At 41.4% G+C, this 20164-nt stretch overlaps 1 protein-coding gene across 1 annotated transcript; it reads left to right on the forward strand.

Annotated features, from left to right (window-relative positions):
- The first annotated feature begins 14309 nt into the window (after positions 1-14309).
- Positions 14310-15254, forward strand: LOC144255736 (olfactory receptor 1L4-like). The gene has a single exon (XM_077800550.1). The coding sequence runs from the start codon at positions 14310-14312 to the stop codon at positions 15252-15254; it is 945 nt and encodes a 314-aa protein (XP_077656676.1).
- Positions 15255-20164: the final 4910 nt, after the last annotated feature.

Below are 20164 nucleotides of genomic sequence, written 5' to 3' on the forward strand. Positions count from 1 at the left end.
ATCAGACAAGAGGAAACTAATTGATAAACTTTGTAAACTTCCTCAGCTGTGCAGGGCCTCAGGAGTCTCTCCTCCAGCAACTATTTCCATTGAGACAGCCAGGGCCAGAATTGGGGATTGAAGTCCTTGTGAGTTCCATGAACAGAATCCTCTAATTAGCTCCCAAATGAGGGTTTAGAATAAGGCAGCCTAGGGGCTTAGGGAAGCCCAGGGATTTGCAGATTGTCTTCTGCTAATAAGACCAGGGGGAAGGGCCTCCAAGAAAGAGTTACTTTCCTTTTGGTACTTTAGTCTGAAAGGAACTGGGACCTTGGAGAGTGAAGGAGGCCAATTAACAATGTGTGGTTTCAGTAGTGTCATTAGCAAGACTCATTAGCCATGTCATGAGGGGAGGGAAAAGGTGTTCATAAAGAGAAGGCCTGGGCCTGGGCCAGCCTCCTGCAAATAGGAGCCAGTTGTTCCTGACTTTTTTGCCTGGTTATTGGTATTTTCATTCTTGCTCTCATCAGTATACCCCACTCTCCTGTTCTCCGGCTCTTTTTCCTATCACAAGCTGTTTGTTTTTTTGATTCCATATTAATAAATCCATCTGCTTCATAGTCTGCAATGGCTGTCATTTTATAACCGTGTCCTGATTTATTTGATCAAAGCCCTGTCTTAACCCTTTGGATGGTTTCCAGTTTTTCGCAACCAAGAGCCACACTTTGATAGGCCTTTGCACAATTTCCTGGAATTTTCAAGAGTTTTATAAATTTGAAAAACTTCAACTAGCCAGATTGTATTATTTGACTTTCCTTTCAATTCAGTGTGAGAAGGCCACTTCTCTAACCCTAACCAACCCTAGATATTACCATTCAAAAAATCTTTATGATGTGATACATGAAGCACTATTTTTTAAGTTTTCACATTTTTTATGAGTAAGCCTGAGATTTCCATTTTATATTAATGAAAATATTGAATTTTGTATAAATGCTGCAAATATTTTTCCTAGTACAGTTTTATCTCTTTAATGCTAATGGTGTTTTGATAGTTTATATAGTCAGATAAATATTTATGACTTCTGTTGTGGCTCTCATTTTAAGTTTATAAAAATTGCCACCTATTTTCTAGCATTTCTTTTATGACTTTATTTTATACATTTTACATTTTACAATTTTTCTATCCAAATTCATTTTAGTACACGATATGATGTAGGAATACACCTTTATATATTTTTTAACTCTAGCTTGTGTCCCAAAATTATTTCCAATAATTTGAAGTGTCACTTTTTAACAAATTATATATATAGTATATATAAATTATATCTATCTATCTATCTATATATATATATATATATATATATATATATATATCTGTGTTATCTTTTCGTTGCTGTGACCAAAATACAGGAACAACTTAAAGGAGGAAAGATTTATAGATCTATCTTGGCTCACAGTTTCAGAAGTTTCAGTCCATGGTCAGCAGGCTTCATTGTTTTGAGCCTTAGGTGAGGCATAATGTCAGGGTAGAGGGGTGTGACAGAGGAAAGCTGCTCATCTAATGGCAGCCAGGAAGCAGTGGGTGGGGCAGGTGGGGCAGGGATATAGATCCCAAGGACATGTCCCCAGTGACCTACTTCCCCCAGCTAGACCCCACCTCACAGTAGTCCATTCAGCTATCCATGGATTAATCCACTGATGAGGTCAGAGTCCCCATGATCTGATCCCTTCCCCAAAGCCCCACCTCTGAACTGTTTCATGGGGGAACCAAGCCTTCAACACAAGATCCTATGGGGACATTCCAGATCCAACCACAATATATACATTAGTCTGTGTTTGAGCCTTACATTCTCCACCATCTTGTGTTGGTCTACAGTGTTTTCAGCACTGCAGCCTCAGCTTCTCAGCTTGCTTGGCTTTCTGGGAAGGGGTCCTCTGACTCTCTCCTCCCATACCTTCTTGATTAATCTCACATGTTTTATCTTCCTGTTTAACTATAGATAGCATCATTTTGCAACTGGGATTTTCTCCCACTGAGATTTTACTCAGATCTATGTTAAATTTATAGATTGATCTGGGGATATGGATAGCTTTACAATATTGGATCTTTCCTGAGAGGGTCATATATTAAGTGTTATTTCTAGAGAACAGTTTTGTAGGCTTCTAAAATCCAGAGATTTTTGCCTTTTTATGAAGTTTATTTCTCAATATGTAACAGGTTTTTTTTTTACTATTATGAAGTGGATATTTTAATGTTAATACGAATATTTTAGGACTTTTGATACATCTTGCTAATTTTGTCTATCATCTGGATGGTGGCATCTTTGTCTCCATTGGGAAACAATCAGTGTCCATTTCACCATACCATCACAGTATTTTATTATTTTAAATCATTGCTAATTTGAGAGGCAAAATATGATAATTTTGATTTGCTTTTCCTGCTTACTACTGAAGCTGAGTATTTTCTCCTGTTAATCGTGTTTGCATTTTTGTCCTTTGTAACTTGCCTTTATGTTCTTGGAATATAAATAAATATATTTATAAATGTAAATATAAATATAAATCTATATCTATCATCTATCTATCTATATCTATATCTATATATCTATATATCTATATCTATATCTATCTATCTATCTATCTATCTATCTATCTATCTATCTATCTATCTATCTATATATATATCCTGGCACCAGGATTGAATCCAGAGATACTTAACCCCTGAGCTACACCCTCATCCCTTTTTTTAAATTTTTTATTTTGAGACAGGGTCTTGCTAACCTGCTCAGGGCCTCACTAATTCACTGAGGCTGGCCTTGAACTTGCAATCCTCCTATTTCAGCCTCCTGAGTCACTGGGATTACAGGTGTGCATCACCATGCCTGGCTTGTTTGTGGCTTATTTGTCTTTTGAGATCTCAATGTTTTCCTACATATTTCTATTAGATCTTTAGAGGGTAAAGATATTAACCTTTTCATATTTTCTGCAAATATTTCTCCAAGTTCATTGTTTGCCTTTCAACTTGGATGATTCTCCATACCTTAAAAAAAACAATTTAAAACTGTTTATATAGTCAGATCTATTGATCTTTTTCCTTAGTCCCTTCTGTTGATTGTGTACCTAGAATGTTAATCCCTCCTGCATTTGTTTTGACACATCTTATAATATATGTATCTAACAGAATTTTTTCAAGTGAACAATCAATTCCCTTGACATTACTTACTGCACATTTCATTCCCTACTTCACTCCCTACTGATTGGTGATGTTTAATTTTTTTCATATATTAAATTATTATAAATCCAAAAGTATGTGTGTAGTCTATCTTCCATTCCATCTATTCCTAAATCAGAATGGCTTTATTATTGTTACACTGTTACAACAACTGCCCTCATTTTTTCCCTTTCATATCACCAGCTAGAAACTAAGCTTTACATACACCATCTCATTTAATCCTTGTAACCAAAATTCTCTTTGGCAAATGTTACAGTTTTTACTTAGAGATGAAGCTAGCTTGCAGGGGAGGGGAGTGGATTCTGAGGAGAGAACACAGTCTAACATTATCTTCATTGATTTTTCAGGTTGTTTGAAGATAAACTACCCAGCTTCTCTTAATCCCCAAAATTAATTTTAAGCACCCAAGGACCCACAGCACAACAGATGCTAAAGCATCACATGGATTTCCTTGTGTAATTTCTTTTATGTGTAACAAAATGTAACCCCAACTATATTTCATTCCTGATGAAATACACATAGCATTCCAGTGGTAAATTTAAAAACTCTCCTGGCCAATGCTAGGAGAATGACTTATCTTCATTTAATATATAGTGGTGGAAATTTAACAACATGTCACTAGTCCTGACATCAACCAGGTATGTACCATTTGAATACAGTAGGTGACCTGGGCTAAAATTCTAAACCTGAACAACCTATGGTATAGTCATTTTTAGAGATAATAATTCATATTTTTATATTACCTAAATTTTAAACTCTGTACTCTGTATCTTAAAAAACTATCAGGATTTGGAGATTCAGAAGAGAAAACTGAAGTGAGAACCAATGTGATTCTATTTGCTGATGCAAAAGTCAGAAAAACAATAATCTTAACATGTATTTGGACAAAACTTTTAAACTATATTCTTATAAACATTTTCTGTTCCTAAATACCATAACTAGTGATGTCCAGAAACATAAATGGTGGGGGAAATGAAATCAAAGAGAATTTAAAATAAGTTGAAATATTATGTTCAATGTAAGTGTTAATTCTATTAACAGCACTCATGGAGGGAGCTGAGCAGTTATTATTAATTCAAAATCTATTCAACACACCACCATGAATAATATTTGAATAAATGTAAGAAGAATATAATTTTGAAGATGTATCCAAATATCAGTCTGTGAGCCCAGACACCTCAGATTAGCTGTGCCCAAACCTGAGATGTGCTCTTAACACTTCCTCCTTTAGACTAGACAGAGTTCTTCATGAGGTCAAGCATTCTCTAGAGGCTGGGTTGTAGCTCAGTGGTAGAGTACTTGCTCAGCATGTGAGAGGCCCTGGGCTTGAAAAAATAACTTCTGTATTATTTCTTGACATGTTCCTAGAACCCAGCTCACATGGAAGTGATAAATAAATACTTTTAAAATTTTTTTAATTAATTCATCAATTTTAATTAGGTAAACATGACAGCAGAATACATTTTGATTCATGTACACAATTTCAGCACAACTTTACATTTCTATGGTTGTACATGATGTAGCGTCACACCACGTATGCAGTCATACATGGCAAGTATCGAGTTTAAAACTTCTTGTGTTAATAATCTTTTCACTGGAAGGTTTCCATTAAGTACTATTGAAACTTATGGGCCATGATTTAAAGTATAATTTTAACTAAGTCTGATTCAAAGAATTTGGGGCTTATAATATTTTTTTAAAAAATTTATACTTGTAGATTGTCATAATGCCTTTATTTGCTTATTTTTATGTGGTGCTGAGGATTGAACCCAGTGCCTCACGCATGCTAGGCAAGTGCTCTGCCACTGAGCTACAGCCCCAGTCCCATACTGATTTATTTCCATAATGTCAAGGTAAAAATCCATCCCTACTCGAATACCTACTCTTCTCCTTTGTGTCTGTTTTTCTTCCCTTCTCATCCTTTCCTTTTTCTTTCTCTTTCTTCCTCCCTTCCTTCTTCCCTCTCTTCCTCTTTCTATCTCTCTCTTTTTTTCTTTTTTTTTTCTGTACTGGGAATTTAACCTAGGGTCTTGTGGATGATAGACAAGCACTCTAGCACTGAGTTACATTCCCAGCCTTTTTATTTTATTTTAAGGCAGGGTATTGCTAAGTTCAGGTTTGCTTCAAACATAATCCTCCTGCCTCAGCCTCCCAAGTAGCTGGGATGGTATGCACCACTGAGCCCAGCATGAGATCATCTTCCTAAAATCATAAAAGTATAAGTCAGAAAAGAACAAAGATTGTATAAATCCAATTACATGAGGTATCTGGGGTATTCAAATCCATAGATAGAAAGTAGAACAATGGTTACCAAAGACTGGGAGGAAAGGGCAAGGGAAAAGGTGTTTCATGGGTACAGAGTTTCAATTTGGGAAGAATATGGATAGTGGTTATGGCTGCACAACAATGTGAATATACTTAATGCCACTGAATGGCACACTTAAAAATGGTTAAAATGGTATATTTGATGTATATTTCACCACCCATAATTCTGTTCAGAAAAAAAGCATCAGAGAGCTCACAGGCTAGGATCAGGGAGAGGACTAGGTTCAGAGGGTTACTTAATAGTTGCAGTCTATGTACTTGTATGTACTTGGGGCAATTTCTTCTCTAGAAGCATTTGCTGATCTGGAAGAGGCTGAGTTATGCTTTTGGAAGGCTCATGGGCCTGGTTCTATCACAATTGCACTATTATAGCTAGACAGCCAATTTGTGCGTTTGTGTGTGTGCACGCGTTATGTACCAGGAATAGAATCTAGGGCCATGTGCATACGAGGCATGCATTGATGAGCTGCTATGATGTTGATATTCTCATCTTCATTTTGATCTTTGTGGTTCCAACTTGACTAAGCCCAGAATCCAGGGAAATTGTTATAGGGACCTCTCTCTTAATTTGAAGCAAGAAAATTAGGGGAAATAAGGAATATTTAGTTGAGATTTTAAAATGAGGAGTCTCTCACAGTCAGAAAATATTTTGGAAAACCCAGATTATAGTTTATCCTGTTATAGTTCCCAATGCCTCAAGAGCTTGGAAATAGAAAAAAAAATAAAAATTGTTACAGTATCTGTGAAAAACTTCCTCAGACAATAGTTAAAGGAAAACAGGAAGGACTATTAACACTCCCAAGAATAGATAACACTCTACCTTAACCCCATTATCTACACATTTCCAACTATTTCTCATTGTCTCAGTTTTTTTTTTGCATGTGCACACACACACACACACACACACACACACAAGCTCTAAAACAGTCTTGGCAGGAATTCTTAAGTCTGTGAATGAAGTAATCTGGTCACTGTTCTGAGCCCTGTGCTCCATAATGTACAGAGGAACTGAATTGGTTATCCTGAGTTGTAGATGGATCTACTTTGGGTCTAGATGTCCAGCAAGGTTTCGTGTATGGTGGTGGAGGTATAAAAGATGTCTACATGGAACCAGTTGGAGAGGAAAAAGTACATCCAGGTGTAGAGACATGTGTTGGCACCAATGGCCAGAACAGTGAGTGAGTTCCCATCCACCATGACCATGTCCATCCACAGAAAGGCAATTTTTTGGTTGGTTGAGTAAAAGCATGATCTAGCCTGTCAAATTGGACTGGTTTCTTAAACAACTCCTAGAGACAGAAGTGAGCCCATCTTCTCCTCCTTAAGATGTCTGCAATTGTCTCATAAACTTTGTCATTGTGGGTACAATGACCCATCTACTTACATCATGATATATGTAGGAGTCCAATTCTTCACATCTGCATCTTGTCAATCTTTGGGTTGAATTCCACTTTCTTTTAGGTATTGTCTTTCTTCCTGAATAGCAAGTTTTCTCTCTCCATTTTACATATTCAGTGTTTGTTGTTTCAAACATGCATTTATCTCTAAGTTCTAAATAAAATGGTATGTGGAAGACTCCCCCATCCTAAGCATGTTTATGAGGACCCAAACATTGTTCACATATAAGACTTCATTTTATTCTAGTTTGCATATATTTTTTTTAAAAGAGAGAGTGAGAGAGGGAGAGAGAGAAAGAGAGAGAGAGAATTTTAATATTTATTTTTTAGTTATTGGCAGACACAACATCTTTGTTTGTATGTGGTGCTGAGAATCGAAACCGGGCCGCACGCATGCCAGGCGAGCGCGCTACCGCTTGAGCCACATCCCCAGCCCCTAGTTTGCATATTTCATCACCTTTAAATTTTAATTTTTAAATGATATGGGTTCTTAATACCAAATCTGACTGTGTTGTATTCTCTTTCTTACTATGTTTCTTCAAGAGGACTCTCACTTTACTTCATTTCCTCTGAGATAATATTTGCAACTATCTTGACTAACAACAAAACCTAACAATTTATTCCCGTTAAGAACATTCTCACAATTTTTTGACAAATTGATATTTCTTTATAGACTGTTTACTGAGAAGTCTTGATTTCTATATTCCAATGTTTTCTACACCTAATGGTATGTCTTGTGCTGTGAATATCAGAGATACTAACGTGTGTTCCTTACTATATGGTCACAGGTGACTCTTATACAAATTTTATTTAAGATTAACAGTTTAGGAAGCAGAGCTACAAAGTTTAAAATATTGTCTTTAACTGATTTAACATCTTATTCCCTAGAAGATACCTAAGAAGAATTCATTAAAACTCATGTGATATCCTTTTCACAAAATAGCGATGCTAATAATTATACAGCAGAAAGAAATATTGTGTAATTTTTCACTTTGATACTTTAGAAGGAAATATAAATATCACAAGAACTCAGTTATGTTTAGGTTTATTACATTGCAACTTGTGTTCACGTGACATACTTTATTGATCTATGTTTTGTATAGTGGATTGAACACAGAGGCACTTAACCACTGAGCCACAGCCCTAGCCCTTTTTGTTTTTTATTTTTGAGACAGGGCTTGGCAAAGTTGATGAGGCTGGCCTTGAACTTGCAATCCTCCTGTCTCAGCCTTCCATGTCACTGGGGTTACAGGCATGGGCCATCACACCTTGCCACAGTATACAACATCTTTGGAAATTGCTCCACAAGTCAGTTCAAACCATGTAAAACTTGGTGATAATCATTTATTTATCCATTTGTTTGAGAATTAGAACTAGGCCGATATAAAATAGAGTTTATTTAAAATAGTTTACATTAAAGAAAACAAGACAGGATCAGACCCTGGTTTAGAGTTGACTATACTGTTCAGAAAACAGGCAGGTATACACAGGGGATCACAGGTATACATCATGTTGTTATACGAGAGATCACTTAATAACCAAAAGAAATTAAAACTAGGGATTATCAGATGCCATTGGTTCACCCTTCTCGATGTGCCAATGAGGAAACAGACCCAGAGCAGAGAAGTGAATTTGGCCAGAGTCTATCTGCAGCCAGGACTTGGATGTCCCACACATACCCCAGACTCCTCTGACTTTCCTGGGAGAGCAAAAGGGCTGGTCACCCCCAAGAAAAATGAATAAATGTTGCAAATGAATGGTTGAGCTGGAGAATTTCATCCCATGAGATGGGACTATCATCTCCATAAGCATTATAAGGCAGCTAGGCAAATGAAGAGCACAGGACAGAGACAGAGAGAGCAAGCTTGGGAGACACTGGTCCAGCCTGGGAAATTGAGTGTACTACTCCAGATCCAGGAAGATTCTCTGCTGAGGTCAGTAAGGATGTCTGGACAGTAAAGAGGCTTTGAAATGAGAAGCAGACTCCAATTTGCTTTGGCACAAGCTGGACAGGACTGAGATCCTAGCATCTCCAATCTGGCCATGGAGCGAGGGCAGTACCTCACGAATCCAGTAAGAGCAGCTCCACCTGGGATGCGAGGCTCAGCTGCCCCAATCTCAGTCCTGCTGTCCTGGGGTGACTGCCAGTACCTGTGACTCTTCTTCCCCTCCCTTGACTTGCCAAGTCTTCCTCTCCAGGGTACACCTGCCATAACTCCCCTCAGCTGCAAGGAGACCAGCCCCTGGGTCTGTGTTGTGGTGGCCAGAGCCTGATCATGCCCACAGCTGAGTTGACAGGCAGGAGACTTGTTGGCGGGGAGTAGAATAATCAGAGGAGAAAGGCAAGGTAGGTAGGTCAAGTGCCTGAGGAAGAGAGTTAAAGAAGTACCTGCCCACGTGTGGCAGACAGCACAGGGAAGTGACTAACCACAGGTGGGATTCAGAACCTAGAATTGGAATCCTGGCTCATCCCCTGATTGCTGAATGGCTTTAGGCACAGTCTTCTCCAGGTGCTGCTTCCCTGGCTTATAACACAGTATAGAGTAAGATGATATCTAAGAATCATTACTAGTTGCCTGATATCAAGACAGGAAGGGGAACTCCTTGACCATGTCTTGCTCATCTCTGAATGCCCCTCTCCTGCCTTCTGCTCCAGTGCCTGCCTGACACGGAGTAGACACAACAGGTAAGATTATTGAAGAAGTGAGTGAGATGTTGACAGACAGAATTAGAGGAGGGGGGGGAGATGTTTGAAATGGGAAAAGCTTATTTCGGGTTAACACTGTCATCAAGGAGAAAGCTATTTTGCACCCCATTGATAGAACAATCTGGACTGTCCAGGAAGAGACTGGATTCATGGAATTGGATAGAAGCCCCCAGGACTGAGAGTGCAGGGGCCAGTGATGGTCTCCCCTGTGCACCATTGCCCACTACCTCTCTAATAGGGCAGACAGACCTGTGCAAGGGTGGGAGGTGGGGAGGGAGCAGCGAGCAGTCATTTATGTGTGTGTGGGGATCTGTGTGTACATCTTCATATATAAGTGGCACATGTGCTATGTTTTCTGTAGTGCATGGATCATGTCTGTGTCTGTGTGTTAGTGACTATGACTGTCCGTGTGTGCTTGCATGTGTGTGATCCTGTCCTAGTGAGTGTGAGCGTGTAATTGGCATGCCCATGTATCTGAGTGTATCAAGATATGCCTGCACTTTTGTGCAGGTGTGTGCCCTGCGTACTTCTGTGTCTTGATGTAACTGAGTGGCATTGTCTGCAGTAGGGTTTAGGGCAGCAACTTGTGTTGGAGACATGGGACTAGTTCTACATCTGATGCCTCCCTGCTTCATTTTTCTATTTTAAGTGAGTCCTTCCTACCTCCTTCAAAGCAGCACCCATAATATCTGGGCCTCAGGAAAAGGGTCCTGCATCAACAGAAGCAGGTCAGTACCCAAGAACCCCAGTCCTGTGCCAGACATTTCAAGGGGAACTGACATGAATCCAGTAAACATATCTCCTCATTGAAAGGAGTTAGGAGGTAGGGGGTTGACATTTACTAAGCACCTATTATTTGCTGGGTTTTGCTTCAACCATTATACCATGAGGAGGGTATAATGATCCATTTTTAGAAAAAAAAAATGGAGCTCAAGACATTAAGAAATTTCCCTAAAGTTTTCCTTGTAATTTCTTTTGTATGTATTATTTATTCTAAAATTATCTTCCACCCTGACTGTCCAGTGAACACCTTCTAGCTGGCCCTGCTCAAGTGCCACCTCTTCTCTGGAGCCTTCCCTGACTGTCGAGAGTGTTAGGGAAAACCCCTGTGCAAGACCAAGGGTCAGATGGGAAAAGATAACTAAACATTTGTCCTCAGAAGCCTCAACATCTAGTGGGGAAGATGAGCATCACGGCAGAAGAAGTCACTTTAGTGTCAGCAAAGGAGGGCTGAGTTCCAATGAGAGTTACAAGAGACAGAGGAGAGAGGCAGATGTGGGGGCTGCAGAGTCCCGAAAGGGCACAGGGCTTCTGGGAGGAAGCGGAACCAGAGTTGGATATTGGAATCGGGTAGAAAAAGCATTCCAGTAGGGTAGAGAGGGCAGGGGAGGCGTGTGAGAAAGCTGTAAGAGGCAGCACAAAGGCCAGCCTGGCTGGGGTCAGGGGAAGCAGAAGCCTATGGAAGCAGTTGTGAGAGAATATTGGGAGCCATGCTGAAAGGTCTTGGACACTGGGCTGAGCAGTCTGCACTGAATCCAACAGGCAGCATGGAGACTGGCTGGGCAGTAAGCTGAGTGGGAAGAGCATGGCTCAGGAAATCCCTGCAATTCTGTCTGTCTGCCTCTCTCTACATAGTTCCGTTGTCGCAGTCCACAGGAAACACACTGAAGTCTCTGGGCTAAGATGGATGGTCACACACCTGTCCCCAAGACTGGGGACCTTTGGCCAGAAGAGAGACCAGCCCACAGACTCTGCAAAAGAGGTTAAGGTCTGGCATGTTGCCCTTCAGGTGAGAGAACCCAACGTTTCTCTGCTATCTTCTTACCATGTGTCCTGTCTTCCTCCCACCCCATTCTCCATCCACTCTGCATTAAGTATTAAGGAGGAAGAAGCCACATTTTAGCTCCAACTCTCCCACACACACAAAAATATCTTCCTTTGTTTTCACATTCTCTCTCCCCAACCTGCCCTGCCCTTTCTATTCCCAAGTGATCTTGTATTCATTCTTCCTAACTTAATTTGAGCCTCACCTCTTCTGTGGGATCTTCTTCATATCAGCCAGGCAGAGGAAATCACCCTCACTTTGTTCATACAATTAATGTTGTGCTTATTCCATTGTGCACAGCTGGAGGTCAAGGACAATGGCTGCCTTACCTCTGTAGCCCCAGAGCCCACAAAGCCTTCCCCCAGCAAGCACTCAATAAATAGGCAGGAATGGTGAGCTTGAGCCATTTTATTGACCCAGGGAACTCCACACAGATCAACCCCAGCTTGAACATTGTGCCCAATTCCTGCTGAGAAAACACTGACAAAGCAAAGAGTGAATGAAAAAGGACCGGAAATAAGATCTTGTAAGAAAGGATCTAAGGCTCCAGTGATCTTCAGGTTGAAGAAAACATCTGTAGACCCAGAATAGATCCCCTTGATATCTATATAAAAACAAACAAAGCAAAACAAACCCAAAAAACAAAAAATGCAGAGAAAGTAGATTTGGCACGTGTTGTCCCTAGAGGCCAAAATTGGTGTCATTTCTTGCAGAAAATTAAGTTTTTTAGTTGAGATTAAGAAAAACAACTAAATAACTATATCCCTCCAGTACTGGACTGAACCATTTCAAGAAGCCATAGGAAAAAACCAGTGGATTTCTATATAGGGGAAAAGGAACCAAGATCTATCAGCATCCATTCTCTGCTACTCCTTGTACATACATTACCTCACTTAATCTTGACATCAGTTATGTAAAGCAGGAATCAATATCCTCATTTCTTAGATGAGATGACTGGAGGTTAAATGAAGGAGGATCCATGTTTACACAGCAGTCAGGATCAAAGTCCACGTGGCTGTGACTTCACAGCCAATGCTCTTTCTGCTGCATTACACAGCTGCCTGAGGAGGGGTTGGGAAGTGAAGGTCAAGGTCAAGGGTAAAGGAGAATAGTGCACTAAAAAAAAATGGATAGATTTGAGGGGTGCCAAAGTCCAGCTCTTCCATGCTCCTATTCTGTGATGGGCCAATGAGTAAGTCTTGCAGAAACTAAGGAGGTGATTTCTCTGGGACGGCTAACAGGTGACAATGACAGAGAAGCAGAAAAATGAAAGCAGGATACATCCTCTCTTCTTTACCCTCCCTTCATTTCTGTTTATCACTCACTGCTCCTCAAAAAACCTAATTCAACAAATATTTTCAGATGCATTTTGTATATAGCTCACTGGACAAAGCAGGGAGATGTAGTTTCTTCCTGGGAGGAGCTTTTTTGTCAGGCACTGACTTGGTCCATTTTCTGAGATCTGACCAGTTTTCCTGGCAAAGGGTGGGCTGATCAGCTTTGTAGCAGGACATTTGTAGAGACCTTGGAACAACAGGAGATTGTGGTGTTTTAAGGAAGAAATTGAATGGGAGACAAAATGAGTGCATTATTTCTGAAATCACTGGAGTCGTTGGCTAAGTGAGAAATGTAATAGTTTTATGTACAATCAATTTTACACACAGAGATAACAGCAAGAATAAGCTTTGCCCAGGGTCTCAGTGTCATAATGTGGATGCTTTATTCTTTCTAGTCCATGTCTTCTCTACCAACAATTCCACACAGTCTCTTCCCACTCTCAGGAGTACCCTCTCCTCCTACACCAGAGCATGTCTATTTCATAAACTCCTATTCATTCTTCAGGGCCTGATTCAAGTCCCACCCCTTTTTCTTTAGTTCTTCCCAAGCTCCTCCAGGAAGAATAATTTACTCCAATGTGGTTCATGAAATTAGAAACATACTAAGATACTCAGCATGTTGCTCCAGATCTAACTGAGGGTAGAAGCTGAGACTCTTCCATCTTGCAGTCTCCCACAGTATCCTATACCAGGGTCAACAAATCATGCCTGACTGGGAAAGTCCAGTCTTCCACCTGTTTTGTAAATAAAGTTTTATGACAACATGGCCATGGCCATACATTTGCTTATTGTGGGCCACTGCTTTTGCACCACAAAAATCAGAGTGGTGTGGTTACAACAGAAACTGTATGGCCCACAGCCTAAAGTATTTACTACATGATACTTTACAGAAAAAAAAAAATGGTTGATTTGTGAATTAGCACATAATGAGTGGTGGAAATGAATGGCAAATACAGTAAGGTGTCTGGTGAAGAGATTTAGATTAATATTTATATGGCCTGGGTCCTAACTCTTTCACTAAATAGGTGATGATGATGATGATAGACTAATGATGAGTGGACAGATAAAAGTTATACAACTTATTATGTGTCAGGCACTGTGTTAACAATTTTAAATTTACTATTCACTTTATCCTCATTACCAAGTCCAAAGATAGAAACTAGTATTTTCCTCATTAAAGAAGAAGGAACTGAGAGCACATACTACCTTATTAGTAAAGTGAAGACTCAAAATCAGGTATGACAACAAAACTTGAGACTTCCAATCATTACCTTAAAACACCCTTGTGATATGTGGTTTCTTCATAAAATTAGGATCAGTGAGCAATGTGGTTTTCAATCTGTTTTAGCAAGCAAAAATCTAAATTTTTGTAAATACTCTGTGATCCCGATGTGTAAAAAAATTTACATATGGAACATCAACATACAGGAAGTACCCCTGGGGTTCCTCAGAACTTAGACCTGCTGTCTCTTCTCACTTCTCAGCATTCCCACCTGGCCAGATACTCCATGGCTCTGGTCAACCTCACATCCGGCCCCGAGTTCCTCCTCCTTGGCCTGATGGATGACACAGTCGCCCATCCAGTGTTGTTCCTGCTCTTCCTCAGCGTCTATCTGCTCAATGCCATGGGCAACCTGAGCATGGTGGTACTGGTGAGGTCCGATGGGGCTCTGTGCTCCCCTATGTATTACTTCTTGGGTCATCTGAGCTTTGTGGATGCCTGCTTTACCACGGTCACAGTCCCCCGACTGCTGATCAGCCTGCTCCACCCAGCTCAGGCCATATCCTTCCAAGCATGCTTTGCCCAGATGTACTTCTTTGTGGCTCTGGGCATCACCGAGAGCTACCTCCTGGCGGCCATGTCCTACGACCTCGCGGTGGCGGTCTGCCGGCCACTGCACTACACTGCGGTCATGACACCCTGGCGCTGCAGGGCGCTGGTGGGTGCGTCCTGGGCGGTGGCCCACCTGCACTCGCTGCTCCACACCCTGCTCATCTCCGCGCTCTCCTACCCCCACTCTGCCCCCGTGCGTCACTTTTTTTGTGACATGATGGTGATGCTGAGCTTGGCGACCTCAGACACGTCCACTGCAGAGACTGCCATCTTCTCCGAGGGCCTGGCGGTGGTGCTGACCCCTCTGCTTCTTGTGTCGCTTTCCTATGCGCACATCCTAGTCGCGGTGCTTCGAGTGCGGTCGGCAGGAGGCAGTCGCCGTGCCTTCTCCACCTGCGGGGCCCACCTGGTGGTGGTGTCGCTTTTCTTTGGCTCTGTCCTGTCGGTGTATTTCCGACCTTCATCCGCCTACTCCGCGCGTTACGACCGCCTGGCCAGCGTGGTGTATGCAGTGGTCACACCGACCTTGAACCCGTTCATCTACAGCCTTCGCAACAAAGAGGTCAAAGGCGCTCTAAAAAGGGGGCTCAGATGCCGAGCTGCACCCCAAGATGCGTAAGGACAGGTCTGGGTTCACCAGCACTTTAGTAAAATTACCCAAATCTAAGTTTCTCAATTTTGATCCTATGACATCTTATTTTTTGTTTAAAAAAAAATTAGACGAATGAGAGGTGGGAGGGAAAGGGAGTGAGAAGGGAAATTGCATGGAAATGGAAGGCGATCCTCAGGGTTATACAAAATGTCATATAAGAGGAAAGGAGGGGTAAGTCAAGAGAATACAAATGGAAGAAATGATTTACAGTAGAAGGGGTAGAGAGAGAAAAGGGGAGGGGAGGGGAGGGGGGATAGTAGACAATAGGACAGACAGCAGAATACATCAGACACTAGAAAGGCAATATGTCAATCAATGGAAGGGTAACTGATGTGATACAGCAATTTGTATACGGGGTAAAAGCGGGAGTTCATAATCCACTTGATTCAAACCGTGTAATATGATGTATTAAGAACTATGTAATGTTATGAACGACCAATAAAAAAAAAATTAGACGAAGTAAATATGACATGTTGATTATAGTGGTGGGTGCATAGCAGTAAGTCAAATCTATTCAGTGTTGCCTGAGCACTTGAACTAGACTTGACTTTAAAAAAACTGGGGACAACAATGAAGGTATGGCAAAGAAACTTTACCTGTTGGTGGAAAAGGGAAAGAAGAGTGTGACACAGCAAAGAGGGGTGGAGAGGAATGTTGGGAAGCAGGGCAGGTCTGAGGAGTTTTTTCCACATTTTTTGTTGGTGCATTAGAGTTGTCCATAACCACGGGATTTATTTTTACTTTTTCATACATGCACACAATATAGCAATGTAATTTGGTCAATATCACCCCCAGCATTTCTCCCCTCCCGCCTCACCTCCCATCCCCTAGCCCCTTTTCTTTATGATCTCCCTTTGATTTTCATGAGATTCCCACTCCATTCTCTCTCTCTCTCTCTCTCTCTCTCTCTCTCTCTCTCTCTCTCTCTCTCTCTCTCTCTCTCTCTCTCTCTCTCTCTCTCTCTCTCTCTCTCTCTCTCTCTTTTTTTTTGTTTTGCTTTTTCCTCTCTAACTTCCACAAATGAGAGAAAACAGAGGGCCCTTGACCTTGACCTTCTGAGTTTGGCTTATTTCACTTAACATGATGGTACCTAGTTTGTATTAATTTTCCTGAAAATAATATAATTTCATTTTTTCTTTATGTCTGGGTAAAACGCCATTGTGTATATATACCACATTTTCTTTACCCATTTATCTGTTGATGATCACTTAGGCTGGTTCCATAGTTTGGCTATAATGAATTTTCCCTTTGAAAGGGTATTAAGGAGGTTTTGCTGAATGTATTGTAATACAGCCTTGCAGACTCCTCCCCAGGAAACTTCAGTAAATATCTAGTTATTTTAAAAGTATTTTAAAATTTTAAAAATTTACCCCCTATATTATACCAACCACTTTCATTGTGAAAATTCAAAAATAAGGATAAAAATTTTCCTTTACCCACCCAAATCAACCTTCACTGCCATCCCAGTTGTCCCTTCAATCTCTCTCCCTGTCTGTTGTTGAAATATAAATAGTATCTTCCACTATATACTACTCTGCAATTTCCTTTTTTTTTTTTGCATAAAACAAGACATGTAGGGGATCTTTTTGCTACAAATAGAATGTATTCATTTTTAATCTCAGGTCCAGAATACTAGATCCTATATATCTTCTGTGGCTTATTTAATCATTTCCTTATCAATAAGTGTTTTAATAAATATTTAAAAATGTTTTCCCACTTTTTTAGTATTATAAGGATGTAATGGATATTCTTGCAAAAAAATAAAATCAACATTTAGTGAGGAACAAGCACAATCCTAAGTGTTTCATGCATCTATTTCAGTCCATAGAAGTTTCCACAAAGAAACCATTTCTTCCCCATAGTATAAGAGTAAAAACAGATTGAGAGAAATCAAGTGATTGTAAGTTGTAAGTCTAAGTCCTTCATCTCCTTCAGTGATTTCTCATATATTCAATCCTTTTCATTGTATTGAGAAACTTTTAATAATATATAAATTCTTGGAGTGTAATTATGGCTACCTTTTTTCTTTTATCTTATTCATTTTAATTGTTCCTGTTTATTTTTTCCTTTTTAAATTTTGTGATCAGCATGCATTAGCTTTACATATTAATGGGTTTTGTGTGATGTTTCAATGCATGTTTACAGTATGCACTGAACAAGTCCACCCCTTCCCACTCTTAATTATTGAATTCCCTCATTTGATCTTCACTTGGCTCCTTTTCTATTCTTAGTGTTCTTTATTTATGCCTTTTCTCTGCTTTGTCTTGTTTTGCATGTTGAAGATTTCCCTGTTAGGTTAATCTTTTCAAAGAATATTTAGCTTAACTGATGCTAATTCTATTGTATTTTTGGTTTTCAGCACCATTGATTTTTTGGCTTTCATAGTTAGTAATCCCTTCCTCTTATTTTCTCCATGTTCTCCATGGTACTTTTTCTATATACTTGAGGTTTATGTATCATCTTGACTTTAGGAGAGGGCTGTCTGCTGATGCCATTTTTGGATGTGACATCTCTTAGCATGGACAATCCAGGGCTGTTCTTTGGGGGATGGAGCTGAAGGCCTTCTGGGTCTCACTGGTCCTGCTGATCCTCCTGGAGTAGTAGTTATACTTTCCGTATAACTATGTGGCTTGGACTGCCTCTAAGGTGTGGATGACATAAATCCTAAACCAACATGAGGGCGTTCGTCCTGGTTCTTAGGAGCAAGTGTTTCCTTCCCCTTCATTCCTCAAAGAGGTGAGCTTCCTTCTCATCTCTTGCTGCTAGGTAGGAAGTTTTAGGAGAACATTCTCATTGAATTTGCAATCTTGGAAATCCAGACTCCATGTGTGCTTCCAATTCTAGTCTCCAGTCCTATGTATCTCGTCAGTTTATGTCCTCTTCCCTGTAGCACTCATGCTGCCAGGATCTTACAAGTGGCAGCCATGCCCAAGGCTGCATGCAGTGTTGGCTTCTGAGCCCACCATCCCTCAGCCAGGTTCCTCCTTCCTGGATCCTGGAGGTGTCCTGTCCTTTTGGCCAGCCCAGACATGTACTTCATGTGTGTAGTTCCTAGAAGCAGAGGATTTTCAGGGTTGCTACTTCAGATTTGCTAGAACCTGAAACACTTGCTGGAAGCTTCCAAAGCAGAGTCTCCATGTCTGCCTTGGTAGACTACAGGGTGCTTTGTGTGTGTGTGGAGCATCTTCATCAAAATCAAGTCTCACTCTGTAAAAACTGTGTCAGCTTGCTGGGGGCTTGTAATCCCAGCAACTTGGGAAGGCTGAAGCAGGAGGATGCAAGTTGTAGGCCAGCTTCAGCAACTTAGTGAAAGTCTGTCTCAAAATATAATTAAAAGGGCTGAGGGTGCAGCTCAGTGGTAGAGTCCCCTGGGCTCAATCCCCATTGCCAGAAAAATAAAAAATAAAAATTTAAAAGATAAATCATGCATCAATGAGACACACAACTGTGGAAGAACAATCACGTGGTAAGAACCGCTGACATTACCATTTTATTAATAAGAAATGGAGGCCCAGAGAAACAGGGACTCTTGCCTCAGGATACAGGGCTAAGAAGTGGTGCCACAGGGCTCTGAGCCCCCCCCTCCCTCCTCTCTGATTTCATTCCCAATACCCATGGGGGGATGGTCACTGCTAGGCTGTCAGGATATGTGTCAGTGTGCTGAGCACCAGCCCTGCAGAGCCATCCACAGGTGAACAGCCAGAAGGATGGACATTGGAACTCAGTGGGTTTCATTCAGCCACTGGCTTGCAGCCCCCTCATGCCCAGGAGCCTGAGGAGTACTCCACCTTTCAGACCTGAGCTGGCCAAGGTTGAGTCACTTGGGTGGGCTTCAGGGGCCATGCATTCACAGGAGAAAACCTGCAGCAGGCTTAGGCAAAGCTGCACAGGTCTCAGCAAGAAACACTAATGAACAGAGCCTGGGATGGAGCCCAAGTTAGAATGGCAATGACAGTTCTGTGGGCTAACAGCAGGCCTCTGAAGGCTCAGCAAATGAGAAACCACAACAGGATTAACACTTGTCCAAAGGCAGACAGCAACATGGGCCACAACCTGAGAGAGGACCACACTTACCCCACACATAGGGCTCCAGCCACCGTGACATAAAGATGCAGTGTCTTCCTGGCAGAATAAGGGCCACTGTGGCACATATCTTTATGACACGCCCTCTGAGGAGCCCCTCCCAAGCCTGTAACAATTTCTACACCTGATGCAGCTGCCAAGTGAGGCAGGCAGGGTCTCTGAGCTGGGTGCCGCATCTACAGCCCTGGGTGCTGCATCCAGAGCCCTGCCGCCTCCTCCCCGTAAGCCTTCCTTTTATGACTAAAATTAAGTTTTTCTCCACTTCCCACAGGAGACCATATATGGAGCTGACTTCTGCAGACACTCCTCTCAGGAAACAGGAAACTCTTTCAAGGCTCCGGGTGTATCCCCTTGCCTTGCCTCTGCATGACACTGCTCCCTTGTCTCTGCCAGGAGCCTCAGCCTTCCTCACCCAGCCCCAGCTCTTGATGACAGCCCCTCCTTGGCCCGGCCTGTGCTGTCCTCCAGCACTCAGCCTGGGGAGCCTGGGGAGTCACTGCTCTGAGGACTAGAAGGCACTGGCCGGGCACTGTGCAGATCCTGGACCTGGGGTGCAGGTGGCGGGGGTTACTTGCAAAAGCTCCCCTTTCTCATCTACCAAGTGTCTCTTCACAGTTTCTAAAGAAACCCAGGTGTTGTAGAAAGCTGTTGTAGATGGCTATGATAGGTAGACCATCAGCTGGCACTTTCATTGGACCAACTCCATAAATAGCTACAAAAACTAACTTCCTCCTACTTCAACTGTCAGAATCCGTGGCACATAATACCAGCTCTTCTGGTGTATCAGCGGACAG

Source organism: Urocitellus parryii, chromosome 7 (assembly GCF_045843805.1).
Source record: "Urocitellus parryii isolate mUroPar1 chromosome 7, mUroPar1.hap1, whole genome shotgun sequence".
Lineage (NCBI taxonomy): Eukaryota > Metazoa > Chordata > Mammalia > Rodentia > Sciuridae > Urocitellus > Urocitellus parryii.